The 21,082-nt window shown below is 37.9% G+C and overlaps 2 protein-coding genes across 2 annotated transcripts; one reads left to right on the forward strand and one right to left on the reverse strand.

The window, feature by feature from the left end:
* Positions 1-6,349: 6,349 nt before the first annotated feature.
* LOC103703462 (E3 ubiquitin-protein ligase XB3-like) lies at positions 6,350-10,160 on the reverse strand. Its single transcript, XM_008786313.4, has 8 exons — positions 9,814-10,160; positions 9,638-9,697; positions 9,446-9,517; positions 9,208-9,329; positions 8,947-9,087; positions 8,732-8,839; positions 7,855-8,113; positions 6,350-7,136 (listed from the first exon to the last, which is right to left on the reverse strand). The coding sequence occupies exons 1-8, from the start codon at positions 9,994-9,996 to the stop codon at positions 6,753-6,755; spliced, it is 1,329 nt and encodes a 442-aa protein (XP_008784535.1). The 5' UTR covers positions 9,997-10,160; the 3' UTR covers positions 6,350-6,752.
* A 5,973-nt stretch (positions 10,161-16,133) lies between these two features.
* On the forward strand, positions 16,134-19,477 carry LOC103703461 (60S ribosomal protein L36-3-like). The gene is made up of 4 exons (XM_008786312.4): positions 16,134-16,224; positions 16,508-16,615; positions 18,222-18,421; positions 19,141-19,477. The coding sequence occupies exons 2-4, from the start codon at positions 16,517-16,519 to the stop codon at positions 19,169-19,171; spliced, it is 330 nt and encodes a 109-aa protein (XP_008784534.1). The 5' UTR covers positions 16,134-16,224; positions 16,508-16,516; the 3' UTR covers positions 19,172-19,477.
* The last annotated feature ends 1,605 nt before the right edge of the window (positions 19,478-21,082 follow it).

Below are 21,082 nucleotides of genomic sequence, written 5' to 3' on the forward strand. Positions count from 1 at the left end.
CTATTTTTTGAGATTAGAAGGGGTTAATCCTTACCTTTTCTATCCTATGTCTACCTCATCATCAAAGACTAAGGCCCTGTTTGAGGGAGCTGTTGGCAGTAGAGCTGTTGGAAGTAGAGCTGTCTGAAGTAGAGCTGTTATAAAAAGCTGTTTGCTGTTTGGTAACTACATTAAGTGCTGTGGTACTTTGTTTTATATTTGATAAACAAACTGAAAAAGTACTTTTGTATGACAAAATTACCATAAAGGACATTGCATAGTATTATACAACAGAATATAATAAAACATAACATATATTAATACATAAATATACGATATAGTATAATATTTTTGTAATATAAATAATATTATTATAATATAGCATAATAGTAATATAATTATTAGAGTAAATTAATATTTGGTAATATAACATAATATTAAATTATTTAACATAACATATTAATGTATTATGATATAATGTAATATATATTATATTTATAGTATAATACAATAATAAAGATATAAAATATTATAATTATTAGTATAAATTAATTTCTCATAATATAACATAATATTAAATTATTTAAAATAACATATTAATGTATTATAATATAATGTAATATAATATAATATTTATAGTATAATACAATAATAAAGGTATAAAATATTATAATTATTAGTGTAAATAATTAATAATGTTCAAATATATTTATTTTATTATCTTATTTATTTATTCATTCATTCATTCAATTATATAAATATTTATTTATTTATTTATTTTTTATTTTTTAAATTTTCTTTTCTTCTCTTTTTTCTTTTCTTTTCTTCTTTTTTTCCTTTTCTTTTTCTTTTCTTTTTTTTTTCTTCTCTTCTTCTCCTTCCTTCCTCTCCCCCGTTCTCCTTTATTCTCCTCCCGCGCAGCCGGCGGCGCCGGAAGGGGGCTAGGCCGCCGCGGCCGCGGGAGGGGGCCGGGTCGTGGCCGGCGGCGGCCATGGCTGGCCCCCTGGGAGGCTGGGAAGTGCTCTCCCGCGAGGCCGACAGCGCCGGGCCGGGCCGTGGCGGACGCGGGAGGGGGGCGGGTCGTGACCGCTGGCGGCCGCAGGAAGGGGGAGAGGGAGGGGGTGCGACGGCGGGGCCTCGCAGACGCGGGAGGGGGGCCGTGGGACCTCCTTCTTCTTCGGCACCGTCCCTTTCCGTGACGGGGACATCGTCGCTGGTCGCAGCCGCGGGAAGGGGAAGACCACATGTCTTCCTCTTCTTCGGCACCTCCCCACCATGGGGGCGGGGGAGAGGGAGGGGGTGCGACGGCGGGGCAGAGGGAGAGGGTGCGGCGGCGGGGGAGAGGGAATGGGGTTGGGTGGGAGAGGAAGAGACCGTGAGAGAGAGGTTTTTGGGAGGAAATTTTTTTTTTTTAAATGAGGGTATTTTGGTCAAAAATACAGCTTTCAGAAAAAGCTGAAAACGGCATTTTCGGAAAGCTCCAAATTAGAGCTTTTCCCCAAAAGCTGTTTTCAGCTTCCCGCAAAAGCTGAAACAGCTTTTCAGAAAATTTACCAAACACCATTTTTTAGCTAAAAGTACTTTTGGAGAGCCAGAAAGTGCTTTTTGGCCCTTCAAAAGCTCCCCCAAACAGGCCTAACTCTTTTTATCGAAGTGACAAAAAATGGTACCATCCGAGCAAGTGCTTCCATATAATCTAACTAGCCCACTACTAAAGCCCATCTCCCAACTGTTTTTTAGATTTTGGAACAAATATGGGCTTTAAGGGTTTTGCATGGTGCTACCCTTCATATAGAAGCCTCATCAACCTGTCGAAATGAAGCAGTTGAGGTCCACTATCAGTTCCAACTTCTAATCACAATCCTTCTCCTACGATCCCATCTCAACCAAATCATCCCTATACCTCTCTTCTTCTTCTTTTTTCTTTTTTTTTTCTTTTTTTACTTTGACAATTCATCATGCAATACATGTACGAATATATCCAATAAAATTAAGGAATACAAGCTCACGGAGTGTCCGAGGCAGCTCTCCCTCTTCTGACCATAAGGTATACTCTGAATGATTAGCTATGTAAGCAGCCACCCAGTCAGCAACTCCGTTAGCCTCTCTAAATACATGCTTGGCCTGAAATGCTACCCCATCTTTCATCATCATCTGGATGTCCCATAGTAGAGGGTGGTCCGAGCTCACATCTCTCGGACCCTCCTGAATCTAACTGATCATCGTGGCTAAGTCGCCCTCTAAGATGACCGAACTGGCCTGCAGCATCCGTCTTGCATGTCGAAGGCCCATCCAGACCGTCCTCAACTCCGTCCCGGAGACCGAAGTGTCAAATAATTGGCAACCGCCCGCTATCACCACTCTGAAGTATGAATCTCGAATAACAAAATATACATCTCTTTTTCTATCTCCATCCAAAGTAGATCCGTCAAAATTAGCACCTTCTTTTCTATCTATTATTAGTAGAGCCGTCGTAGTCAGATAGGTATTTGTACATTTATCTTACGATCTTGTAGTACATGGACCAGAACAGGGAGCCCAGAATTGGAGACTCCATCAAAAGCACCACCCATCTTCCATCTCAATGGGACCCATCCTTATTGCGAGAGACCAGTCCAATATAGCTTCCAACGCTCTCTTCTCTTTTTCTTCTCTTTTTCTTTTCTTTTTTGGGAGTGCAGCGTTCGTACAGGCGTAATTCATGATGGTTGCATTCGTTCAGGGGAACAACGATGGGCACGCCATCGGTACCCAAAAAAAAAAAAAAGAGAAGCGGACGCACGCGGCCTCAGTCTTTGGACCCGCTTTCGGCCGAAACGAGCAGATTTCACGTCCAGAGGTCACGGGTTTCACCAGCTGCCTCGCCCAACGCACATGGCGTAGCGACGGATCCACAATAATTGAGACCTTTCTCTTTTTTTTTTTTTTGTTTGATACATCCAGATAAGAAGTTCTTCGCTGGAAAAAAAAAAAAAATAACAAGATAATATAGATATACAAAAACGATGAAAAACAACTCCATACGCATCAACTTTTAAAATTTGAAAAAGATCGGTATATATATGAGGCGGGTACTGAAGATTGAGTGTATCCTCCTTCAAAGAAATTCTGCGACGGTGATCGATTGGATATGGAATAAGAGGCGAAAGAGGATGAAAATCCTTTACTTTGCGATATCTGTTGGATGGTAAGAGACTGTAGCACCTTTCAGGCTGTGTATGTGTACCGAAAAATGAACAAAGTTGTTGATTGGGTCATCACCTATGCTGCCCGATACTCTAAAGAGATCCTCTGGACATAACAGAGGTCGATTTTTCACTGCTTTGTCATTTTCTTTTTCTTGATTTTGCTAGTTGCACTTGCATTAAAGTAGCGTGAGCGGTCGTTGTACCCAAAAAAAAGGTAAAAAATATGTGTGGATGGTTTGGCGAGCATGATGAGTGAGAATGGAGATAACATTTTATGCTCTCCTGCTGAAAAATTCAATCCAGACTTTTCTTTTAGGGTTGAGGTATGTTCGATTTTTGGATCACAATCCTTCGGTTTTGAGCAGGCAGCACCTTTTATAATTCAATTTTTAAAAGCTTCAGGTTGTTTGATGCATTGGAAATTTGAATAAATATAACATTAATAGAGCAAAAGGGAATCTAGATGAAGTTCGCTTGTTATGTTATATAACACGGGCCTACATAACGAATTGAATGAAGTTTAGATTAAAAAAAAGAACAAATTGAATAAAATCTTATCAAATAACTAAGCTTTAGGAATTCAAAGAACTTGATTCGATCAATTTTCTTCACACTCTAGAATACCTCAATGATTTTTTTTTTTTTGTATAAAATTTACGAGCCAAATTGGATGAGGCTAGGGCTGTCCAAGTTGTAAAAATTTCTTATAACTTATGTTAGAGCGAACTTAAAATTTTATTCATGATGACATATGTAGACCACATGTAGATGCTTATGTAGATGTTTTTTTTCGATCATTAAGTTTGGTTTTTCAAACTAATAATCGAATGATTAGATACAAATATGTCTGATTAATGAAAACTTTATTTCCACTGCACTTTGAGATTCGAATCAAGATGACATGTTGATTTTCCAATGAACAGCCTTACCACCATCATGCTACATCAGATGAGTATACAGCAATCAACCCGGCAAGTGGAACAGAAGAGATGATCATACCATCTATTTGATTATTAGTCATCGTATTAAGCATTTGACTTGGCTATCAAGACGTTCACATGATGCCATCACTTCGTCAACTTGGACTGCTTTGCTTCAACAACATCTAAGATTTAATTGTGATGGTCGACCAATGAAGTAGATATTTTGAGGGCTTTTGGAATCTAAAGCTAGGAAAAAGGAATGCATCCGGACAAGAGACTCTTGTGATCTCCCTCCTCTATTCCCCACTCTATATGCTATCTTGATTTGATTTCAAAAGGATCCTTCCTTCATTGCAAAACAAAATCAATGGGATGGAGAGAGCTTAACAATTGTCATTTCGACCTTTATTTCAACTTTCTGCTGTTTAGTCCAATGTTTATCCTTCCTTCACACGGCAGCTGAACCCCACCCGGGCCCATGTCAACATCTTGACCCAACACCAAGAGCCAGCATTCGTGGGGTGGAAGGGTGAACACATCTTTTTTTCCCCCCACAAAGTTAGTTAGAACTCATATACTTCTCGTGTAAATACATCCAAGAAAGTTAAAAAGTAATAAGGGCTCGTTTGGTTCGCGGGAAAAGAACGGAGGAAAGTGTGGTCAACGGAAAAGTAATGAGATGCCTCTTGTTTGGTTGGAGTTTTCAAATAAGAGAAATGAGAAAGTTGTATTCCCATGGAAATATAGTTCCCACATTTCATGGAAAAGTCTTTCCCATGAGAAACATGGAAAAGTTACTTTTCCATAAGGCGGGAATCATTCCATTTTTATTTTTTTCCAAAAAGACCCTTCATCATTAAAGAAGCATTAAAGAGGCATTAAAGACCTAATTTTTATTAAGGGCATAATAGGAATTATACATAACTTTCCTAGGAAAGTGGATCGCTAACCAAACATAAACACTTTGGAAATTTGTCACTTTTCCATGGTCAACCAAACATGCCAAAAGTATTTTCCTAGGCATCCTCTTCTTAGGAATTTATTTCCCAGGAATTATATTCCTACGAGGGAAAATGCTTCCCGTGAACCAAACGAGCCCTAAGTCTCGGAGCACTTTAGGCAGCTCCCTCTTACCAATTCAGAGAACTCCCCAGAGTGATTTGCCATATACGAGGCCACCTCCGTAGCTCTCTGCGAGGTGCTCACCAAATAGATGGCCGATCCGGCTAGTCTCCCACCCAACTCTGTCAAAGTGGAGGAGATCGCAAATCCACAGACTATCCACGGCCTCAACATTGACTATGATCAGCCAGAGCTTCACCGAGAGAGAATCCACCTAAGAGTCCTCCACAACATCCATACTATACCCATCACCAATCAACCACTTGGTTCCATGCTCTCTTTTAAGTAATATATATATCCTCAACATCAATAGTTTGGCCTTGTGCCCCCATCATCCATGGGATCCCACAGTCCAACTACCTCAACAACAAATTTCAGAAATCAGATTTCACCTTATGAACCAAGCTACACAAGTCAGACGAGCAGTGTAAAGCTAAATGGAGCGCTAATTCAAAACAATAGATTGCTGTAAATAGAGTTCAAGAACAAGATCTACCAAAGTTGAGTCCTAAGCCAAATTTTTGGAGGTCATAGCTTAATCATAGATGGTGATTGAAATGTTTTTTTTTTTTGAAATAGGATAATTTTTCAAGACTTACAATATGACACCGCCTCCCGAAAAAAGCCTTGCCTCTAGTGATCAAGCCCAAATTCCATTATTTAGGTTTTAAAATAGACCTGTCAAATCATTTTTTTTTTGAGAAAAATTTTAGTCAAATGTATCTCTTAATCCAACAATAATTTACCAAAATACAGAAATCAAAGCTGATGTAAAAGTCAAAATCTATCTCCCACAGAATTTTAATTTTTTAAAATTTATTTCTACTAATCATATATATATATATATATATATATATATATATATATGAAAAATGAGCCTAATTAGAGCTAGGATGGAAATCCGATCTGGATTATACAAGAATAGATCTCACTATTACAAATAATGGCTATATATTATGATCATCAATGAGAAAAGAGGATATAAATCCTACTTTCGAATTTTTTTCGTCTTCTTTTAAATTTGTTTTAAAAAATTCGAGTTCAGAAGGTTAAAAACAAAAAAATTGGTTTTCTCCAATCGGATCAACCACTGAATAATGGAGCCCTCTCTCCATGCACCATTATATGGCAGTCACATGGTAGCCAACACCCAAAGGTCATTTAAATGAATTGTTCATTTGTACCATCTTTGTTGTTACAGAAGTAGACAGGCAGGCCTACAACTTCTCCACCCTTCAAAGAAAACTAGTTGGATTGCGGTGGTCCTTGATGCAACCACTTTTGAGTTCCCACAATGGGCACCAGTCACAATAATTACAACTACAATCTCTCATCAGCAAAGGTGAGGACAACCAGCCTTACCAAAAGCACCAGAGTGTACGGTCCTTGCTACTAGTACCCAAAGACCGACCCAAAAACTGCATAGGGGACTGCTTATTGGATTTCTCCTTCTGCCTTTAGAATGAGAGAATCTACATAAAAGCAATGGACTGCTTCAAGGATCCCTCAAAATTGTTCACCTGTCATGAATTGGGGCGTCTCAAGGCTTATCCACCACATCCTTACTATCGGCCATCCGCCCTGAACCACGGCCGCCCATCTTTCCAAATGATCCCATAGCAGAAGATAGGCCTTTGAAGCTGCTGCTTCCTTCGCCGACATTCCGAGACCTCCTCGACCGCCTTTGCTTTGAGCTGCCATTGTCTCCGTCATCCTCGGCCCTGGTTTTGGCCACCACCAGCCGGGCTATGTTGCTGCGGCAGAAGGGGCAGGCGGGGGCTGGCAGGCTCGACGTTGCGGGGTTGGGCTTGCTGTGGCAGCATAGAGCCAATGTGCAATGCGCACACATCTGATGCCCACAGCCTTGGACCTCGATGGTGCAGACTTGGTCGAAGCAGATACAGCAGAGCTCGGTGTCGCTCGCCTGCAGGACATTTCACCACATGAATCAGATCAAAATGTTCCAATTAGGTGTTCTATCAGCAGGTATACTTGTCTCGATGAGGAAAAATATTGAACACAAGATTAGATAACTACGTTTGACTTATCTATCATGCTTCATGGATTACCATTAACAAAGATGCTGATATCAGGATAGCAAAATGTGTATTTGTGTATCATATGTTGATATGAATTCAGCAGTCAATCATAAAGTAGTTAGCATTATATATCGTGACGCAATCTTCGTGTAGCTTATTGGTTGGGTGGTACTGCCACTCTTAGCCTGATCTGCATCACCTCTGTATGTGGTGGCCCAAATGTATAACAAGTACTCTATTTAATCAAGAGTGAAAATATAGCAGCTTGCTCGAAGCCAGCACATGCTCAGCTATGGATAGCAGCATCATGATGTTATCAAGCCATACCTAACTCTTCTTGCAGCTCGGCAACAATAAAAAGCATATATTGTTAAGCTCGGACCATACAAGGACGATAAGTTCGCGAGAATCTAAAGCAACATATATGCTATGCATCACCTCAAGCCCAAAACGTCCACCACTACAGATGACTGGAAAATTCTATCAACCAACATGCATTACTACTGCATCATAGTAACCTTATGGTCCTACTGATCTATTAAGAAGGGAATGCGGTCATTGTTCAATTCAAACTGAAACCAGAAAGTAAGCACAGTAGGCTACCTCGGAGATGTCATCATCAATTCCATCAGCTGAATGCGCAGGGGATGGCAAGGAATATGCTGTCCCCTTCAAGATCTTCTTCTCCCTTTCCCTATTAGCTTCCATCAGAGCTGCCTCTAATAGAGCCTTTGCATCTCGATCCAGCTCACTGATGAACTTTAATGGAGAAGGCCAAACCAGAGGCTCTGCTGATGATGGATTTAGTAGGGCCGCACATGCTCCATGGTTTCGCTTCAAAGCAACATCATATGGTATTCTCCTGCGGATATCAATCAGCATACATTTTTTTAAAAAAAATAAACAATGAAAAGAAGAAATGTTCATCAGCATATCAGTAGTTATTATATCTATTAAAAGAGCTTCCCAAATTCAAAACTCATGGCCAAAATGATCATTTCAAACCAATCAGTTAATGATGGAAACAAGATATTACTAAAACTTTGGAAGATTGTTTTTTTTTTAATTAAGGTTCGCTAAAAATCATAATTGGAGTAGGACAGGCAAAGGTGAAAAAAAAAACATTCAACATAATAATTTATAACTTTTAGGATCGCATAATAGGAACAAATTAAGTAGATTTAAGTCTTCAACAAGACTAGTAGTTTAAAACAATAGACAGATGTTAATATAGAGCTTGGCAACATTGTCAGCATCAAGATCATAAAGAGATCCAGATCTGCAAAGTAGATAATAAGACAGACTACTTAAAACTCTTCATATGGAAAAATCTTGAAACGAAAACGCAATTTAACACGTCGAAGATAATATTATGATGAGTTGTTCATAATTCTATGGATACATTAAGGTATCACGAAAAGAAATCAAACTTAAGACTTTCCAATTTGAGTGGCATAAGTGGTGTTGAAAGAATCTTTACCCAGATGCATCCCTTTGAAGCCGATCAGCTCCCCATGCCAGCAATTCCCGAACGCAATCCAGGCATCCCCCGCGGGCCGCCAAGTGCAGAGGAGTGCTTCCTGGGCAACTGCAATTCAATAGCTACTGAGTTGATAGCTGCTCTCACAACCGACCAAACTCCAAAGAAGGAAACCAAGCACATCCAAAGAGGAAAATGTGAAGCTGTGGAATTACCCATATCCACCAGTCAAAGCACAGACGAGAGCCCCATTGTCCAAAAGCATATGGACGCAATTAGGCCGTCTCTGCCTCACTGCAAGGTGCAAAGGCGTCGCCCCATGGCCATCTCTAATGTTCACAAATCGAGCAAATCCCCTACAAGCATAAACAGCACATGAAGAGAGAATAATTAGAAGATACCCCGGAGATCAAGACATGGATGATCTATCATAGCCACCAAATAACAGTGAATGGAAGATTTGAAAAGAAACCCACCAAGAATCAGCAACAGAAGTGGATTGAGCTGCCGACAGAACGGCTTGCAGACAATCCGAATGGCCGTAATATGCAGCATAATGCAAGCAAGTTCTTCCATGCAACGAGTCGAACATCAAGATCTAACACAAACAAAGGCAGATCTAGATGAACATTCCATTCATAGCTCAAGACTTCGGGAGGGAGAAGAAACAACAAAAGTTGGAAAAATAGGGAACGGCGCAGAAATTTGGCATACATTTGCTCCGGCTTGGAGGAGCCTCTGCACGCAGGCGATCTTCCCGTGCATCGCCGCCAGCATCAGGGGAGTCTTTTATTACCACAGAAACGCACAAAGGTTACGCCTTTATGCTCCAAGATGGCCGATAGAAACAACGAAAACCATAAAACAGAAAAAAAAAAAAAGATGGAGCTTTTATGATCTCCTCACCTGTTTACTTCGATTTAGGACATCGGGGATAACAGATCGTCTCAGCAACATAGAAAGAACCTGCAAATGCCGCCAAAATCCAGCGATTGGAACCGGAAATTTACCAAGATTCCACCAAAAACGGCCGGGAAGAAAAGGAGAGAGTGAGAATCGATTCGAGGAAGCAAGAAACGAACCTCGACGCGGCCATTGGCGGCGGCGATGTGGAGGGCGGAGAGGCGGTCGTAGATGGTGGCCTGGTGGAGGAGGGAGGCGTCCCGGCGGAGGGCGGACTCCACCGCCTCCAAGTCGCCGGCTCGGACAGCGCTGAAGAACTCGTGCTCCTGGCTTGATCTGGCGCAGCTGAGCTCCTGACCCATCTCTCCGCCACCTCTGCGTCTCCGGCCAACCAACCTCCCGAACGGAACGACCCGGGGAGGTAAGAGGAGGAGGAGGTGGATGGCGAGCGCGTTTAATAGGAAAGCGGCCGGGGGTTTCTAAGACCCAGAAGGATTTAGGAGTCGAGCATTGCTTTCTTGATTTTCCGTATAAAAGAGAGAACAATGATAAAAATCCGAATAAAAAATAAGAAGAAAAAGAATCCCATGTACTTGTCCTCTGTTCCTTAAACAACATCTTAACTTTCCTTGATGAGAGTTTTGGATAAAATCTGAATATTATTTTAAAAATAAAATATTATATTTCAAGCATAATAGGCGAGGTGAATTAGATTCTCAAGCGAAAACAAAATAAATTTTTTTTTTTACAACGGCGTATGAACGAGCGAGCTAATAAAATCAAAAAAAAAAAAAACAAGAAAGCTGACGAAAAAAAAGTAAAAAATTCGCTTTCATTTCCTCTAATCTAATACAATTTTATTAAAAAAAATGAATAAATAAAATCTATCTTGCAGTAATTTCTTTCTTAATATTAGCTTTTAAAAAATAGCATAGATATGAGCGATCAACTGCGACCAAATCCGCAACATCTAATAATAAAAATATATTTAAGAACTATATTTCACGGATGCAGTGAGGGAGCTAGGAATCGAGCAAATGGGGCAGGTAAAAGTGGAGACTGGGTCGCTTCTATGACGAAGAGGGCAGTACTTGAGAGTCCAAAGTCTGACGAATCTCGGAGTTTTCACGCTGTTCAGATCCCGAGCCTCCAATTATTTTGACCCTTGGCATTGAATTTGGACTGACGGTTCAGAAAAATAAATAAATAAATCACCGGCAATTTTTGGCTCTTAAAAAATAGAAACTGGAATAAAAAATTTACGACTCAATTCCATTATTTTTTTATTATTCTGTGATAAATTTATATTTTAGAGCTTACAACCTCCTTGAGGGCTTAGAGACTACAGTCCAGAATGACTCGTCCCATATAGAATGGTAATAATGTGGTCTTCAAGTTAGGTGTTAAGAATATATTTTCTAAAAGAAAATATATGTTGATACTTCGACCATCTTGTATGGTTCTAACGGCCTGATGCCAAAAGTGAACACAAGTTGTTGAGTGTTGATGAATGGTATTTGATGCTTATGTAGCACCATTAGTTTGTGCGAAGATCTTTATTCGAGGGAAACATGATAAAAAGTTACTCTTAGAAGGGAGAAGTTATACCCTTCGTAATTGTTCTTTATTCTTTCATTTAACTTGCTATATTGGCTACCTAAGTATATAAAATTAAGGTGAAAATGCTATCCTTATAAGTGGTGGCTTAATCACTGCGCCATAGAAAGTTTCTTAAGAGACAGGTGGTAATGAAAGAAAACCATCTAGCATCTTGTTAACTTCAAAATAATTTTAAGTTTCATGCAAATTATATCGTTCTCCCATTCGAAGTGTTATAAGAAGGGCCATCCGTTTCCTATTTCTATCAATTTCCCTGCATTCATATGGAAAACATTTAGTTTCACAGCCTTTTTCTTGTTGTTAAAAAGTATTGTACCAATGGACGAGCATGCTGGTGAATTGTGTACAAGAAAAGATTTGAAAAATACCATGCATGAACATGCTTAAAAAAAAGAGACCATGCTTAAGTGGTCACGCCAACGTTTTATTTTTCTTCATATTATCCATAAGTTCCAAAATATTTAGGATGGTACTTTTAAAAAGTTTTTAGTAGTTGTGATCAAGATGAATGATAGAGTGGCACCTTTATATGTGAAAAATCTAAAATAGGCTGCAAAGCTTTTGTCCAGGAGCAAGATATTCTACAGGTGAAGGATCTTTCACCTTTCCCCTCCTCCATTCTATCTTCTCAAAGAAAGAAGACACTTAAGCTTTAAGTAACCTATTCCATGTTAGTTTTATTAAACAATTAACACTAATATTTTTTTTTACGGGAAAAGCAATAAATTAGAAAAACCATGGCATCCAATTAAAAGAATATAAAGGAATAGAAACCAGGCAAGGCAATCAATGCAATTGGATGCTTAGTCCGAGACTGTCATCTTGCAATGGAGATCAACCATGTGTTTTTTTTTGGGACGCTCACAACATGGGAGCATCTGTGGCTTATTTTCTTGTTAATTATTTGAGGTGTTCGTGATGTAATTGGAACCGAACTTTAGTTTATCGCAGGATTCAGTAAGTCAAGAGTTGTAGTCTTTTTAGACGAATCGTAATTTCATCTTCAGTCCATTCTTTTCGAGCCTCGATGCATTGAAAACAAAAATGTCGGTGCTGCAAATCCCTGCTCCCATGCAAGTCAGAGACCTTGGGTGCTGTGGATGCTCCATAGCTTCTGCTTCAAGTAAACCCTCATGGGTTTTGGTGTCATATAATATTTTCCCCCGAAGACGATTCAGAATTTAGTATTAAGTGTATGTATTCGCATCATTCAGTGCAAAAAAGCTGACATCGTGGTTGTTTTCTAATTTATTTCATGCAACGCTGTAAGTTTTGGATTATGATTTCTATGCTGGAAGTTACTGGAAATTCAAAAATCTCAGTTAGCTTCCATGAAGAAATGCAGTTAACCTTTACAAAATAGAAAGTGAACCACCCAATTTAGTTGGAGATGATTCAATAACCATCATTACTTACGTTGGTGATATTTTTTCTAAAGCTCCCTCTTGGAAACCTTGGAAGCCGGCCGGATGCCGGATGCATGGCAGTTTAGAAGGCAACCAGGTTGCAGATTGCTTGGCTACGGTCGTATTAAACCCAGATAGTATTGGAGAATTTTTCATTGATTCCGACAATGGTGCATATCAAATCTTGCCACAGGGTTCTCCTCCTTTGCACCGGAAAAAAAAATAATTGAAGTTTCCTAGTTCGGAGAGGCACTAGTCTTACTAAATAAGATCCTAAGTCATGTGGGGACCTTATAATTGTAACTTTATGCATCAATATTCTTCCCTCCCTTGGTAAGGAACAACCAAAACATGGGAAAGTGAAAGAAGCCTGCATGGAATATACCATGCCATGTTTGGGGTTAAAGGATGAGATCCGTGCAGAACTGTGGAGAACTAATGGTTGCTTGTGTCACAAAGTCATGATACGAAAAACTTGAGGCCCTGTTCCATGTAGACATGCATGCTTTTGTGCCTTTAAATACTCGCTACTACTCAGCTACGTAGCAAGTTGACAAGAGTTTGTTGGCAAAAACACTGCCTGAAATCAGGCTTCAACGCCAAATGGTGGCAGCACTCAAACCAGGGAAATGGTGCAGAGGAGAAAGACCACTCGAGAAAGCAGGGTTAGCTTTTAGGACACCTATAGATGGACCATACGTGGCCTTGGGTTCCACGTAAATAGTTTCCAGACTTCCCATTGCTCGAAGCCTGGTCTTGATGGACGACGGACAAAGACTACTCGTCCACGCGATGTGAAGCTCCAGCGTCCAACAATGCAACGGACCAACACCATTGTGGAATCCGAAAAAATAATCCTCGACCCGGCAATCCATCCGAATCCGATAGTAAACAGATTGGATATGGAATCAAAATTAAATCTGTAGAAATTTTAAGATTGGATTTGGATTTGAGATTTTTATACCCAATCAACCTCCACCTGACCAAATCTGCATAAATTATTAAATTTGTTTTATATGTATATATAAAATAAATACACATGCATATATAATATTAGTTTTATCTATGCACCCTTCGATTTCAAAAAATAAAAACTAGTAGCATGTTAGAGCATGTTTCGATATTTATACTTGATTTTAAGTGTATCTTTTCAATTATATATCCTTTAATTTAAAACATTTATTGGACACTTTACTAATAAACTTTTCAAAGCATGGATTATTTAGCTTGATTAACTCTTCAATACATAATATTCAATATTGTGATGCATACCCGAGGTCCTGACCCTGAACTCCACTTTATCTGAATCAAATACATATTTTTATTATCCGAACTCAGCTCAATCTCTCAATTAATAGGATATGTAACAAAAGTTAGAAACAAAACCTTAATAGTTACGGATTGGGGTTTAGTAAAACCCGAACCTAACTCGATCGATAGCATCCTTCCTAAATAGCAAGGTTAGCTTAGTTGACCCACTCATGCCAGAGAGGCATTATTGGGTCAAGTGAAAGGGATGCTGATCGCTAAACTTGGAGCTAACAATAGGAAGTCCATTGATTTAATTTTCCTCAATCATGCCGCGCATAGAAATGATTATAAATTTAAGGCATTAGAATAGTCATATACTAACCTGGCTTTTTCTTAAAAAAAAAAAAGAAAAGAAAAGAAACATTAGACTTTCGCAATTCATACTATTCTGTGAGAGAAGTAGAAAATATCTCACGCACCCCCACCCGATCATTTGTTACAACCATGATCAAATATTCTTTTATGCGAATAATACAGCCTGAACCAGAGAATAAGACACAAATAGCTGGCATCTGCTGCAATTCACGTGAAAAGAGACGAAACTACAAGCATGAGTACTGACTAACGAGACAATTCCCTGCAGCCATGCACATGAAGGTTATGTGGCTTATATAGCTTCTTTTTTTTTGGCAAAAAAGAGAAAAAAATACATGTTGTGACACTTCGCATCGAAATGAATCCATCTCAATGATAAAGGAATTGTGAAATCATGATTACAACTACTGCAAGAAGAGAACTTCAAGAATAAAATTGCTGGAATGATGCCGAGCAAACTGTCATGCCCCAAATCTATCATTTAGACTAGCATGTGATATGGCCACATATTCTATAAGATTATACTCTGTGGAATATGTGGCCGTGTCATGTGCTATAGAGTTTTGATACAGTACCAAAATTCATTCAACGCATCTCAAATCTTATTTGGGCTAGGTTTGAGTCAACGATTTCAATTTGAGTTAACTATATGCTAAACTTGATGACATAAACTTTAAATGGACTTATAATTCGGTTAGAGTTTGACCGGATTCAGATCATAGAGTTGTATTTTGAATGAGATCTTTTGTAGAAATGTATTTTGACCTGATGTATCAATGAAGCATGGTAGTGTTGGTAAAGAGATCAAGGAAGAAGGACAAGGGAGGTCAAAATGCTGGCTTGCTATTTGCTTGACCTGATAACCTCTGTAATTTTTCAAATAAGATTGCTAGCTATAATAAATCCACACCATAATTTGCTTAATCCATGCCAATCTATCTCGAACAGATATAGAGACTGTGATCAACGTGTCAAAAGTTGCTGCCCCTGGGAAGACAAAATATTTATATGAATGGTATTAACAACCAAGGCCCTCCACTCTGCTCTTGTCTCTAAGTCACTGGTGGTAATCTTAATTGTAGTTTTCGCACCTTTGTTCCTCTAGAACTCACTTGACCAGATATGCATGACTGAGCCAGCCCTTGTGAAGCACTATAGTATGAGAGACAATTTACTCCACCCCATTGGATACCTAATCTAATTTGACCTTAATAAGATCGATTTTATATGACCCACGATAAATTCGAGATGAGTACAAAAAATGGTAAACTCGTCTCGAACCCGAACCAGATATATATCTCCCTTCAAATTTGCTCCCCAAGACAAAAAAAAAAAAAGAGGCATGCAAAAAAATTATTTTATGCAGCTTTACTTAACCTAATCTATCCAACTTGCAATGTTTAAGTATGGGTGGGTACGAGTAATAGCCTACTCAATCCCTTGCCTCCCTGCACTAAGCATCAAAGTGGGCTTAATATATCCACCTGGCCTAAGATGGCTCCCAATATAGACCGAAATCATTTATGGCTCTAACCAAAAGTGCTGCACAAAATTCAGTTAATATTTTTTTAAAATCGATTTAAACTTTTTGTCCCTTGGTGGGAATTCAGCCGAGATTCGTTTCCAAGAGGTGTTGGAATCGGGTCCACCCGAACGAGTTTTGGTCAGCGGAAATGGGTGTACTTCATCCTGGTAGGTCCAATGATTCAGAATCACCAAAACCAAGCAACATGGGCCGTCCAGGAAGGCCCAATATAACCACCATTGGACGGTCGTGATCTACTTAGGGGTACTTTCGCTAATAACGAACCACTGAGGCCTATATTTGTCATTATGTCGCAAAATCTCGGCCCCCGCCGTGCTCTTTATTGGGAGTTCCATCTTCCGCCGTTAGGGTTCTAGGTTGGCCGCTGGGGTTTCTGCGGAACTGAACCGGAGGTGAGAGACGGACCCCTCTCGTAGCGATGCTCGTTTCTCTGTTTCCGATCTTAAAACCCCAATTTTGTTGTCAATTAACAATCTTTTTTCTTGTATGCCTTCATTACATCAGACGGAAATCTAGATCATCGGATCCGCTCTTCTTTTTTTGTTATCATTTTCTATATGGATTTCGTTAGTTTTGATTTCTCTCTCTCGTATCTCGTCATTGTTTGCTTTAAGATCCTGTGCTACGAACACCCTGATCGCTCTTGGTTGTCGGTTTTTTATGGATTTTCTACAGAAGGAAGCGATGGCTCCGCAGCCGAATACTGGGCTCTTTGTCGGGCTGAACAAAGGCCACATCGTCACCAAGCGGGAGTTGCCTCCTCGCCCATCCAGCAGAAAAGGGGTAAGAGTCCCAAGAAAATGTTTGGAAGGAATTTCTTTTACTCGATTTTACTCTTTCCTCTCTGTGCGGTGCAAAACAGAGAGGGAAAGAGATACTTTTTGTTGATGTTATTAAGGATAATGGTGCTCATGCTTACACACAAGTGTAGAAGTCTGTGTTAGAATGAAACAGAGACTATTTGGTAGCTTGGTGAGAATCTGGTACTTGCAAATACTATTTAACATCTGTTAGTAATCAAGATCCCAGAAAATGACAACATGCATGCATGTCAATGAAGTGCTTTTTTTTATAATCCAGTTTGAATATGGATTGTCTGATTTTCATTTACCATAAAATGGAAATAGATGTTGCTTGAGTGCAGAATGATTTAGGGCTCTAGTTAGTTTTTTTCTTTTACCAAGTCTTGGTTCTCTGTAAGATAGTGAGCAAGATAGGCAGTTTACCGATGATGTTTAACTAGGCAGGTTTTGCATGCGAGAATGACATTAATATGATACTGCTCATATGTGAATGTTTTAATTTTCAAGTTTGTGCTGTCCCTATTGGATTAGGTGCTCTGTTTGGAGATGGATATAAAAAAGGCTATAATTTCAATTAATATACTCTGGGAAAGGAACTTTAGGAAATGAAAGGATTCAATGTTGATCCTAAACCAATTCTAAGGTGGGTCTTAACAGGTAGGATTTGTATCAGACGGGTCTACTATTTTTTGGTTATTCAAATAGGAAATTAATATTTTTAACAACCTAGGATACTTGTATATAACTGAACATGATTTGCTGCATTTTCATGTTAATGTTTGTAGATATTTAGATAAAATTAGGAAATAAAACTTTGCTAGTTTCTTTTGGGTTTGGTTGCGATGTATTCTAACATTTTTCATGTTGCATTTTGAGTAAATCTGGTTCAAGAACTCTTGTTTGAGAAAACGATCATATGTACTCCTGATTTAGATAACTTGAATGCATCTTTTTGTATAGGTTTAGTTTTGACTGTTCCCTATGAAGTTGTTAAAGTTGTAGCCTATGAGTTTTCATTAGTTTCATATTTGCAAACAGACAAAACCTTACATTGAAGAAGTTTAGTTTTCCGAAAACTCCAATGTTTCACTACTTCAAATATGTTGATGCAAATTTTGCATCTGGTATTGCTTGCAGTGCTGATACCTTTGCTTTTATTTGCTCTGTTTGAAGTAGTATATTAAAATTGTCCCTCACATATCGCCAGTGCTGAGCCAATGGCCATTTGAGAAGATCAAGCCTTTAATCTCACTCCATCCATCCTCATTTTTCTGATGTGACAACCTGACAGATGCATTCTTTATGCATAATTTTGGAGTTCTAAACCTCTAATTCAGTTCTTGCTTTGTGTGCTTGTCAGATTTTATCTTAGTTTTGGGTAAAATAAAATTACCATTGCCTCCAACAGGATGCAACTATCTGTGTGCTTGAGAACATTATGGAGGTTTACATGGAATGATTCCATTGAACTGATGGATATTGATGTTTATTGCAGTGAATCTGTTTCATAGGCTAACTTTGTTTCTATTATTTCTGTACATTGCAAAATTGTATTGAGATGTCTTAAAACTTTTATATTATTTCAGAAAACCAGCAAAAGGGTGCACTTTGTGAGAAGCTTAATCAGGGAAGTTGCTGGGTTTGCTCCTTATGAGAAGAGGATTACTGAGCTTCTTAAAGTTGGAAAGGACAAGCGTGCATTGAAAGTGGCAAAGAGAAAATTGGGTACTCACAAGAGAGCCAAGAAGAAGCGTGAGGAGATGGCCAATGTTCTGAGGAAGATGAGGTGAGGGCCTAATTTTTTTTTCTTGACTGCTATTTCATTTTTTTCCATTTTGTATCAAAATATACTATTTTCCATTTAAAACATGTCCACTGAGGTTCTGTTAAAAAATTTTCTGGCAGCATAACGTAGGGTCATTATTTGATTATAAAATGTAAATTGATGATATATTTTAGTATTATAAATTCAATATAATGTCAACCCTTGCTAGGTTGTTATTATATATTATATTATATATATATATATATATATATATATATATATATATATATATATATATATATATATATATATATATATATATATAGCTTGTCAAATTCTGGTGGATGGGGACACAACCAAATTTAGTTGTTAACTCTGGTTCTTGGTCTGGTTCTAGTGTGCCTGAATGTAGTAAATTGTAATCCAACGTGTTACCAGTTCTGCTTAAGCATTGGAACTTATTTAATTGCTACTAACATATAGTGATCAGCTAGAACTATTATATCAATTGAACCTTGATTGTTCAGGAAATTACATGAATGAGTTAAGCTTTTTGGATTTTTTAAGTTTAAATATTTGCTCTTGATACTGTTGCTAGCAATTTAAGTCAAAATGACATGAAAACATCCGTTGAATGTCCCGTATGAACATGGTGGCTGTAATTTTGGTGATAACCTGTGTACAAGTTGTAGAATTTCTAATTATTACTCTTGGGTTTCTTGTGGCGCTTCCACTTGCAGGTCTGCTGGAGTGACCGAGAAGAAGAAATGATGTAGTTGGGGGGACTGCCATGGTCCCAGCGCAGAATTTTCCAACATCTCAACTTTTTTGAATTATGGGAGCTTAAGAAGTATATTTCTTTGTATGCTCTCTAATGTGGGGTCTTATAGACAGCCAGACAAATTATTTTTGAAATTTGACTAATTTTAGGAAATCTTTGTTTGGACTTTTGAGTGTTGTTTTCTTCATCTGTAGTGTTGAATTAGTCACGGAGAGGATGATTCAGTAAAGTCGCTCCATTATGACATTAAGATTATAGAAAGAAAGAGCCTCTGCATGTGAGGGTATGGCTGCATACATACATCTGGTCTGCTTGAGGTTCAAAGTGAATGGCAGGGCATAATTCTTTTTTGCCATTGAATGTCAATAGCAGAATGAGCTATATTCCGAATGCAGACTCCCTGGCATATTTGTATTCTGAGAAAGTCTTAATGCAATTTCTTTTGTCAATAGATTACAATTGTGCGCTTCCTTAGAGGACCATCAGGTGCAGTGGGTATCCATTACCTTCAAGCTGAGATTGTGGCGGGCTTATTGTGCGAACAAGCAGTTGTAACCGGTCATCTGAACTACTGTGTTGAGTTTGCTGATCGTACCTGGGCCGGCAACTAGCAGGCATAAAGGAAACGGCAATATGTCAGATGTTATATTATCCCACATGGAAGGTTAAGAATATTCGAAGGACCATGCGAAGGCTATTCTTGCATCCGGCATCATCAAAGCTTTTTCCCTATTTTCGAAAGTTTTAAATATTTTATATTTTGTCTAGCTTGGTGAAGAAATTATACCCAAAGTAGAACAAATTATATCCAATGCTAATAGTGTTGGATGACTTAGGCCCTGTTTGGGGGAGCTTTTGGAGGGTCAGAAAGCACTTTCTGGCCCTCCAAAAGTACTTTTAGATGAAAAACTGTGTTTGGTAAATTTTTCAAAAAGCTGTTTCAGCTTTTGCGGGAAGCTGAAAACAGCTTTTGGGAGGAAGCTCTAATTTGGAGCTTTTGGGAGGAAGCTGTTTCAGCTTTTTTGGAAAGCTGTATTTTTGACAAAAATGCCCATATTAAAATAACATAATTACATAGTTTATCCCTTTATAAACCTAAAAATCTGCTGGAGCCAAGAACCCTAGCCGTCAGACTCCCTTTCGTAAGAAAATGTATTTTTCTTTTTAATTTTTGTATGCATCTCTTCAACCACATTTTAGAAGAAAAAAATTTTAATCCTTTTCCATACCTTCCAAAATCAATCTATTGTTTTTTTTTTATCATCAACCTCGCGGCCCACGCTGAGGTCCTCTTCGAGCGTGGACCACGAAGAAGAGCCCCTGGACCGCGGAAAATTATTTTATGGAAAATTATGGAAAATTATTATGGGAAATTATTTTATACTAATAATTATAATATTTTATACCTTTATTTTTGTGTGATACTATAAATATAATATCATATTATATTATATCATAATACATTAATATGCTATGTTAAATAATTTAATATTATGTTATAATATGAAAAATTAATTTATACTAATAATTATAATATTTTATACCTTTATTTTTGTATTATACTATAAATATAATATCATATTATATTATATCATAATACATTAATATGTTATGTTAAATAATTTAATATTATGTTATATTATGAAAAATTAATTTATACTAATAATTATAATATTTTATAACTTTATTATTGTATTATACTATAAATATTATATTATATTACATTACATTATAATACATTAATATGTTATTTTAAATAATTTAATATTATGTTATATTATGGAAAATTAATTTATAATAATAATTATAATTTTTTATACCTTTATTATTGTATTATACTATAAATATTGTATTATATTACATTACTTTATAATACATTAATATGTTATTTTAAATAATTT

The sequence above is a fragment of the Phoenix dactylifera genome, chromosome 3 (assembly GCF_009389715.1).
Source record: "Phoenix dactylifera cultivar Barhee BC4 chromosome 3, palm_55x_up_171113_PBpolish2nd_filt_p, whole genome shotgun sequence".
NCBI lineage: Eukaryota > Viridiplantae > Streptophyta > Magnoliopsida > Arecales > Arecaceae > Phoenix > Phoenix dactylifera.